The 10,285-nt window shown below is 37.1% G+C and overlaps 1 protein-coding gene across 1 annotated transcript in view; it reads left to right on the forward strand.

The window, feature by feature from the left end:
* The window catches only part of LOC107566282 (latent-transforming growth factor beta-binding protein 4-like), a 78,680-nt gene that overhangs the window by 18,395 nt on the left and 50,000 nt on the right, over nucleotides 1-10,285 (forward strand). The window contains exon 5 of the mRNA XM_016251676.1: nucleotides 2,618-2,809. Within this exon, the coding sequence (XP_016107162.1) occupies nucleotides 2,618-2,809 (192 nt within the window). The remainder of the gene's footprint in view (nucleotides 1-2,617; nucleotides 2,810-10,285) is intronic.

Below are 10,285 nucleotides of genomic sequence, written 5' to 3' on the forward strand. Positions count from 1 at the left end.
ACTGCAGGCCTCACTTGCCTCAATTAAGGTCAGTGTTCATGATTCAACAATAAGAAAGAGACTGGGCAAAAACGGCATCCATGGGAGAGTTCCAAGGCAAAATCCACTGCTGACCAAAAAGAATACAAAGGCTCGTCTCCCATTCGCCAAAAAATATCTTGATTATCCCCAAGACTTTTGGGCAAATATTCTGTGGACTGATGAGACAAAAGTTGAACTTTTTGGAAGGTGTGTGTCCCGTTACATCTGGTGTAAAACCAACACAGCATTTCATAAAAAGAACATCATACCAACAGTCAAACATGGTGGTGGTAGTGTGATGATCTGGGGCTGCTTTGCAGCTTCAGGACCTGGACGACTTGCCATAATTGACGGAACCATGAATTCTGCTCTCTATCAGAAAATCCTGAAGGAGAATGTCCAGCCGTCAGTTTGTGACCTCAAGTTCAAGCGCACTTGGATCAGTGATCCCAAACACACCAGCAAGTTCACCTCTGAATGGCTCAAGAAAAACTAAATTAAGGTTTTGGAGTGGCCAAATCAAAGTCCAGACTTAAATCCGATTGAGATGCTTAAGCAGGCCATTCATGCTCGAAAACCCTCCAATGTGGCTGAATTAAAACAATTCTGCAAAGAAGAGTGGGCCAAAATTCCTCCACAGCGATGTGAAAGACTCGCTGCCAGTTAACGCAAACACTTGATTTCAGTTGTTGCTGCAAAGTGTGGCACAACCAGTTATTAGATTTAGGGGGCAATTACTTTTTCACGTAGTGCCAGGCAGGTTTGAACAGCTTTTTTCCCTTAATAAATGAAATCATTATTTCCTCAGGTTATCTTTGAGTAATATAAAAATTTGTTTGATGATCTGAATCATTCAAGTGTGACAAATATGCAAACAATTTAAATACCAGAGGGGGGCAAAGACTTTTTCACACCACTGGTGGTGTATATGTATATACACCACCAGAATATACATATATACACAAAAAAAAAAAAAAAAAAAAAAAAAAAAAAAAAATATATATATATTTATTTTTTTTTTTTTTTTTTTTTTTTCTTTGGCACAAACTCCAGAAACTCCTTAGGGAAAATAAATATAAATGATGATAAATGAATCCATCGTTGATTTACAAAACAGACATAGATTGGGACTGCAGATTATTTAATCTTGGACGAATATGATGAGAAATCTTTTTGTATTGAGATCTGAGACATTTTGTTGCAGAATTGGAGTTTTGGCAAATCTAAGCAAAGTCTGAGAGATTACTAAGACTTTTCTCTGGAGAAGTCAGTCTAAGCAGCAGAATACTTGAGCAAAATTCAATTAGCTTTCTCATTGCTGTTTAGGAAAAAATACATTTTTAGATTGCATTCCCTGCAGGTGTATTCAGACACCAAATTTGGGTAAACCATATCATCTGTGAAGAATGCGGCATCATCTTTTATAAGAACTAATCCCTTTAGAAGCTCTGAACAGTTTGTTCTTTGCTTTGTGGAGTTTTTGACTTTGTGTGGATCCAGATGCTTATTTGGTCAAAAGCCTGTTTCAGATTAGGTTTATACTCCGTTTAAAAAGAAAAGTTCATCCAAAAATGAAAATTACCACCATTTGCTCAACCTCATGTCACTCCAAACCTAAATGACCTGCTTTCAATGGAACTCAATAGGAATTTTTGGAATTTCGAAATCCATGGAATTTTTGAGGAAAATACTGACAGCTCTTTTTTTCATAAAGCTCCAAAATGACAACAATGCACCACCATACATGGACTACATAAACTAATGATAAACGTGAATAAGGATTAACAGTACTTCTACAGCATTTATTAATCTTAGTTGATAATCTTGCATATCTAATGTTAACAAATGAGACCTTATTGTAAAGTGTTACTAATATTTTTTAACTCTCAATTTCTACCTGATAAAATATTTTAGAGCTTGGCATTACTGGAAAAATGTACAATCATCAAAAATACACCCCTCCCTTCATCTACAAGCAACCGCTACACACGCACACACACACACACACACATTAAACGGCGCTGACCTCACCCCTCGTGTGCAATGCCAGAGACGCAGAGTCTCTCTCTCTCTCTCCCCTGCTAGTTTCCTGGGTTTCGCCGCCCACTCTTCTCTCTCCTCCTCATATGACAGAGAAAGTTCTCTCCTCATGTAGTGAGAGCGCTGAGAAGCCTGCCAGTGTGCTTGTGAGCGCAGGGCTGAAGGAGAGCGAGAGGGGCATCAGCGGGTGATGGATCCGATCTCAATCACCGCCAGAATTTGCTTGCAACAGCTCCTTCAAACACCAGGACGGCTCTGATTTCCTCAGCAAACAGCTTTCTGAACACATTCACAGCCACACATACAAACACACACACACACAGGTGTGTGGCGCACGTTACCTCATATCTGTGCCAGAACAGGAATTGGGCTTTTTTTTGTGCGCTAGTTGGTCCTTTCCAGGGATATTGAAGGGACGAGCCAAGAAAAAGAAGTTTCGGTCTTCATCCCGGGTTTGTGTGTGTGTGTGTGATGTGTGTGTGAACGGGGCTCGCCATGCGTCCTCACAGGCTGACTCTGCTGCTCTGCTTTGGCTTTGCCCTGTGCCTCTGTCTAGCCGTGGCTCAGCAGCGCTCCGCCGTCGTCCGCGGGGGTTCGGAGCGGATCAAAGTGCTCTTCACCCCCACCATCTGCAGGCTGCGCTGCACGCAGGGACGCTGCACCAACTACTGCGAGCGTGGAAATGTCACCACTCTCTACAACAGCGAGCAGGCAGGACAGACGCCGCCTGGATCCGGCTTCAGAGTGTGTGAGTAAATGCACTTCATTGAGGGGCCCCGGCAGCATCCTGCAAGATAACACTGTTTAACCTCTGAATTGTTAGCCTAGGGGTCTGATTCACATTCTGTGTGTAAGGTTTCAAATCCTGATATACAGTAATACCTATATATCTAATAGCTATAAAATAAAAAAATAAAAAAATATCAATTACAAAAATTATGTAGGTTGGGTTTTGAACACTTCTATACTACAAGAACAACAACAACAACAACAACAATCAATGCATTATTAATATCATTAGTATCATTTGTATTATTATTATTATTATTATTATTATTATTATTATTACTGATGTTGTTGTTATTGTTCTTCTTCTTCTTGCTTAAATTGTTTTTTATTATTATAACTTAATTTATTATTAAATTATAGTTTTAATTAATTTATTTATTTTTAAAAAGTTACAACAACAACAACAATAATAATAATACTAATAAGATAAATACGTTTTTAGTGATTTATTTATTAAAAATACTTTAGAAAATTATATAGTAGGTTGGGATTTCTCTTCCAAGTTAAATTCACAATAATACATGATGATGATGATGATGATGATGATGATAAAGTAAACACAATTTTATTAATATAAAAATATGCATTTGTTTATTTATTTGTTTATTTAGAAATGTATATAGTATATTTGGATTTTTTTTTTTTAAGATTTAAGATTAAATTTGACAGGCTTTGATCTTGAAGAGCAGACATGATGGAATGATGGCAGTGTCACTGAAAACTCTGGGGAGGCTTGTGTCTCCAGTCTGAATGATGAATGCACACTTCTGCAGACAAACACACGCCTACATGTACATGCACAGACCCGCAGGTGTGTCAGACATTCATCTGAAGGTATTTACAAGCGCTGTGTGTTTGTGCTGAGGCGTGCGTCTGTTGTGTCTGCTGCTCTTCAGGAGCGAAAAACATGAGGAATGAATGAATGAGGTCCTCGCTGGACATTTGCATGGACGTTGCAGTGCAGTCTGGACTGAGAGGTGGAGGGCTTGACCTGGGCGTTCGCTCTAAGATGCTTATCAAATGTGTCTTCTGTCACTGTTTACTGTTTAGTTTTTCCATTCGTACAGTAGGTGTCATTGGTGATGTATGTTCAGTGGGCTCCAAAAGTCTGAGATTCACACTAAAAATATGGCATTCAAAATGTAATTTAAACAAAACTAGTTAAGATCCTCCACTATTTTTAGGTTACTAATAAAAAAAAAAGTATATGTTATTTACATTAATTCAAATTCACAAATTGCTATGCAGAGGATGTCATTTGTGAACCAAAAGGTTATTAAATAAGAAAAAGTGGAATCTATGAAAGCTTTTTTACTCTTACTGAATAGAGAATAAAAGGTGTGACTTTTTATCTCACAATTCAGATTTTGCTTGCATTTCTGAGTTCTGAAACTCTTTTCCGGCAATTCTGAGAAAAAAAAAGAGATATAAGTTGAGTTGCGAGATGTAAACACAGAACCATGTTAACTGACTATTGAGAGAAAAAAAGCGAGAATTGTGAGATAAAAAAAATCAATGTTTTTATTCTGCGTCTAAGAATTAGAAATTATTTGTGTTGTTTTTTTTCACCTCGCAAATTCTAAAATATTTTTTACATTTGTTTTTTCAGCGCAAGGGAATAAATAAATAAAAAAGTTAATTGTGACTTTTTATTTCACTTTTTTTATTTTATTATTCTTTGCATTTGTGAGTTTTATATCTCACATTTTTGACTGTTTATCTCTGAATTACAAGTTAATATTTCTCAGTTGTGAGTTAATAAGACTTTTTCTCAGAAATGAAAAGTCCATAAATGTCACTACAGGCACAAGGTTGGAAAGTCCAGTTCTGTCAAGTTTTCATATGCAGTTTTGTCAGAAATCATCTTGTGAGGTGGTGTTAGTTATTTAGATTTGCGTGCACCATGAGCCATGATGTTCAATTTGTGAACAAATGACTCTAATGTGCCGGTACGTTTTTAAAAAGTTCATCAAACAGCCTCGAAGGGTCTGTCTCAAAAACACCAAGCCCTCCCTGCCTTCCTCAGAGTCGTCTGCTAAGTGCATTTGAATCAGATTCACTAAATGAATCATTACTGAGTTCACAATTGACTCCACCATTGAACAATGAGTCAGTTTTTGGTGGTGTCCAATTCAAAATGAATGGTGAATATTTATAGTTTAGTTTTGCAGAAACTTGCATCAGTCTATTTGCATGTACTTAATGGTTGTTTACATGAAAATATGTAACTAAAGAGAGAGATGATTAATAAATAATTTTCTAAAAATATATATTAATAATTTATTATTTAAAAAATGGTGTAGAAATACTTTTCACTCAGAAATTTCACAAACAGTTACAAGGAAATGCAAGTAACATCGTATTTTCTCAGAAAACATACTCTGATAATCTTTGTTTTACAGTACTTACAGCTTCGAAAGATCTTTTTTTTACAGTGTATTTTAATAACATTTGTGTCCATTAGTGAGGTCTAACTGTAGAATTAAAGTTATAAATATTCTATTTTGGACATATGGCACACACTCAGCCAGAATTATTGAAACTTTTAAACAAGTTTATTTTAATACAACTAGAAAAACCATAGTAGCCTCTAAAAAAATGTCCTTCATCACAGCACAAGTAAGAAGCTCAATGAACTGAAGCACTCATTATTTTTCAGTTTGTATCTATAGATTTTAAAATAAAGATGAGTTAACAATGTATGTATGCATGCAGATGGGCTGAGCATCTGTGTCCGATCTGAGGCACGTGTTTGAAGGGCTGGTTATAAGTTTCCTCCAATAGCTGGCTGCGGGTTTTGGGCGAACAGAGAGTCGAACACGTGGTGCCAAATAAAAGCTTGCAATCCTTCAGCTGCTTTAGCTGAAATCAGTGAAGAGAGCGTGAAATGTACTTCCTGCCGTAAGAGAAATCAAGCAGCCGTTTCTTCTCGCTGCGTACATGCATGCATCTCTAAGGGATAATTAGTTTACCTGCAGTGGCCCTCAGGGGCCCTGAAACATCTGGACCGTGGCAGAGAGCCAGAGACTATCAGAGGCACTCACAGCATGTGTGAGAGTGTGTAAGAGTGTGTTATCGTACATGTACTGTACGTATGTGCGGATGCGTCGTGAAAGATTCAGCTTTCTAAACGGTTCAAATGTCGTCCTAGTTTTTTTACGATATGGAAAAATTGTTCCATGCAATCGTGCTTTGACATTAGTGGAAGTAAATGCATGTTTGATAATGGGTTGCAGAGATGTTTGTAATATTGTACAGTAAACTTTTGAACCCTGGTTTATGAGATAGACTTATGCAGGACTGGGGGGGGGGGAATACAGTCAGGGGGTCGCTAAAGGGTCAGTGCTAAATTTATGGTTACATTTTCATACTGACATTGAAAAGTGACTGTAAATGCATTTACAGTGTTAAAGAAGATTTCTGTTTCAAATAAATGATGTTATTTTGAACTTTCTATTTATTAAAGCATCCTTAAAAAATACTTTCAATTTACTGTCAAACAGCTTTCACTCTGAAATTGCTAGTACATTTCACAAATAATTCAATTTTTAGAATGATTTCTTACAGTGTAGTATCCTTCCAAAATCCTTTTTTACTAAATCTGCTAAAATGATAGTTAAACATTACTTAAAAACTTGAAAGTAAATATTTTTCAGTTAATGTTAAGCAAATGCCTCTCATGTATTTTCCAGAAATATTTTGTGATAATTTGCTTTATACAATGTACATATAAAAGCCTTCAATTCTGTTGTTTTATCAAAAGCATGTTATCTTTCTGATATGTGTGATATTTGTCTCACACAGTGCAAGTTGAGTCTTTATACAATAACAATATAAAGTGTTGCCTCTCAAACATTCTCATTAGTCAGCGAATCCGTATGTCAGACACACTGGCTATCGCCATTGAAATGAATTGATTTGCAGCTTTCTCTAGTCTATCTCAGAGCACAGCACACTAAGAGCACGCTTTAACAGCATGTGTCTTTAATTACCTCAAGATACCTTTGACTTGAGTGATGATGCAGTCAGCCTTGAAGTTCATAGACATGTGCCCAAAATGTGTGTGTATCTGCGTTGATACAAACCTTCTTCCAAACTTATTTTCATATAAAATAACTTGTATGTCTAATTTAAGACTTTAGTTTTAAACGCAATCCTAAACTGGTCTAGTCGAGTCTGGCAGGATCTCATTTCTTCATTTAAGCTGAAAGATGGCAGATACGCACAGTGCTTTTCTCTGAATGAATCTTTGAAGTGCAAATGAGACTTTCTCCTTGGACCTTCTCCAATGAAAATGGCTTTTTCTTCCATTCGTGTCCTGTCAAGAGTTTTATAATTTTGTTGTTTCAGTCAAGCAGCGTATTCCTGGCCTTTCTTCATTTCAAAAGAATTTTATTTACATATTTCCCCCCTCGCTGAAAGTGTAGATTTGGCATCCTGTTATCTGGATGGAGCCAATATTTATCCGAACCCTCGATGGTTTCAAAACAACAGGATATCTGTGGTCCAGAAATGAAGGTGGAAAGCTAGAAAATGAAAAGGTACTGGAGATTTCCAGCTTTAGTTTTTTGAAGTGTGAGGGTGTTGCCAAATGTTGATGAGCTGAAGAACAAGCTCTCATCCTGGTTCAAAAACCACCACGGTTCATTCATCTCCAAACGTACAAACCTCTGCCACATCATCTCCAAACAACGCCCAACCTCCCTCTCCCTCTCGTTCTCATTCACATCCATAGAATACAGTCAAGTACACTCTAAAAAATGCTGGGTTAAAAACAACCCAACGTGGGTTATTTGGCAACCCAGCGCTGGGTAAATACTGGACAGAACACATGCTGGGTTATTTTGACCCAGCTGGTTGGGTTAAATGTTTTTACCCAACATGCTGGGTTGTTTTAAGTCAGCTATTGTTTAAAAAGTATTATATTGCTGGCTTAAAATGGACTGGAAATTAAAAATCACACACATAATTACTAGAGGCAACAACAATAATCAAAAGATGAACATTTATTGTTAAGCAAGAACACATGGACAAAATGCAAGACATTGAATTTATTTGGGTGAATATAGCATAGTTTACGATAGTACATATATTTAAACTAGTTTAACAAGCATTTTAGACATAAAATATGTAACATTTAAATGTGGCATTTTAATTTAAGTGTATTCAACCGTTCTCTGTAATCGCTTTTCACCAAAATAGTGTTAATTCTCATGCCGGTGTGTCACCGAAATCTGAGCCGGTGAAGGGCTGCCGATCGCCGGGGGAACTGCGAACTTCAGACCGCGACCTCGCGTTTCACTCGTAGCTGAATGTTCACTCGTCTTTATGTTGCATTGCATAAAATAATAACATTTATAGCACAGTAAAGTCTTTATAAATGAAATAAAAAGTATTTATTTCGCTGAAGAAGTGCACCAAATCGGCAGCGCTGAGAACCGCTCTCTCCTGTGGACTCAAAAAGCCTGCGATCTGACTGTAACTCAGCAGCTGGGTTGCTTCATCGGAGACAGGCTCAACCCAGCGATTGGGTAGGAAAAAAATAACCCAGCATTAAAAATGACCCAGCAACTTAGTTACAGAAAAACTACCCAGCACCTGGGTAATAAAATATTAAATACAACCCAATAAAATGACCCAACAAGCTGAACCCAGCATTTGAGTTAAAAAAATAAAATAACCCAGCATTTTTTAGAGTGTATGTATAAAATACAATGCAATTGTTAATATACAGCTTGTGAGATCATATTATACATAATTATCTTGTTAAAATTAGGGAACTATTGGGCCTATACTTGTATGTCTGTGCATAAGACATAAGATGGTCTTAACTGGTGTTAGATAGCTTGTTACTGGTAGCTTGTTGTAGGCTGTACATCTTAACCACTGTAGGCATGATAAAACCAGCATGAAAGTCACCAAAACTAGTTTATAGCGAATTTGCCCTTGTTAAAAAAGTAGACAAATAATTGGATTTAATCTGATTCAGAGGTGGACATTAAGAAGTCCTGTTGAAAGAAAATGTCTAAACAATTAACTGGTCCATTGACAACATCCAAAAACAAGAAACATCATTTAAACCTAAGTCTAAAACCTTAAATCTCTTTCTGATGTTTTAGACTTGCATTTGCAAAATAATTTGTGTGCCCATATCTCACAGAGACTTCAGGGTGGGAGCCTATAAAGCACACAGACTATAAATAGTGACACCCTAACCTCCGAACCACACCCTAGCAACCACCCCATAGACTTCCATTGAACAAGGATGAGAGGAAAATCTCTGGATCAGAACATCGTAAAAGACAAGCGTGTTGGCTTTTTTATTTTTTTTTTACTCAGACTGATAAGTAGTCTTTAAATATCTGACAACTACCTAACCACACCCTAGCAACCATTTAAAGCAACCTAGCAACCATATAGTAAAATGAACAAGCTACATTTCTGACTGTTTTGGGAACATTGTTTTGAAATGTTTCTAAAATGTTAAATTGTCCAGTCTTCTTGTTGTGATTATAATGTTACTGTATGTAAAGGTTACACCATTCTATCATTTATTTGTAATATTATAAGATTGTTAAAATATCCAGTTTTCTTGTAGTGAATTGAACATCATTTAAAGGTTACAAAAACATTTCTTACAATGTTAAAAGTTGTGATAACATTCCCAATTAGCTGAGTAGAGACGTGGGTTTGGGCTCTTTTGACTCGCTTTTAAATATCATCCTCACAATCCATGCCCTAGCAACCGTTTAGAGGACCCTAGCAACCATATTGTAAAATTAACAAGCTATATCTCTACATTTGAACAACATGAAGACATGGGGGTGGGTTCTTTTGACTCGGGCTGTTAAGAGGCTTTCGATATCACCATACCAACTGCCTAGCCACACCCTAGCAACCATTTAGAGGAGGACCCTAGCAACCATATAGTACAACGAATAAGCTATATCTCTGCATTAAAAAAAAAAACATTTGTGAGTTGGCTCTTTTGACTCGGACTGTTAACAGGCTTCAGGTATCACCCTGGCAATTGTCTAGTCATGCCCTAGCAACCATATAAAGGACGCTAGCAAACACATGGCACTGTGAATAAACCATTTTCCAGCTCCAGAACTCCGAACTGATATGTGATTTGGCTCTTTTGACTCAGGCTGTCCATTCAGGCTTTCTCAAGCCAACATCAAAGTTTGTTTGCAAACTTTAGCCTCTAGTTTGATGCTTATATGTTTTCTAGGAATTATAAAATACTACCACAAATAGGTGTTAAAAAGATGTGCATGCATACAGCAGAGAATCAATGCTGACCCGGCACTGAACCCTGCCATAAAAATGATGGATACCTGTGGACTTTGGATACTGTTCAGCTTCCGCTAAACCCTGGCTAATAGAGGTGTGTGTGTGTGTGTGTGTGTGTGTGTGTGTGTGTGTGTGTGTG

The sequence above is a fragment of the Sinocyclocheilus grahami genome, unplaced genomic scaffold (assembly GCF_001515645.1).
Source record: "Sinocyclocheilus grahami isolate Dianchi unplaced genomic scaffold, SAMN03320097.WGS_v1.1 scaffold1067.1, whole genome shotgun sequence".
Lineage (NCBI taxonomy): Eukaryota > Metazoa > Chordata > Actinopteri > Cypriniformes > Cyprinidae > Sinocyclocheilus > Sinocyclocheilus grahami.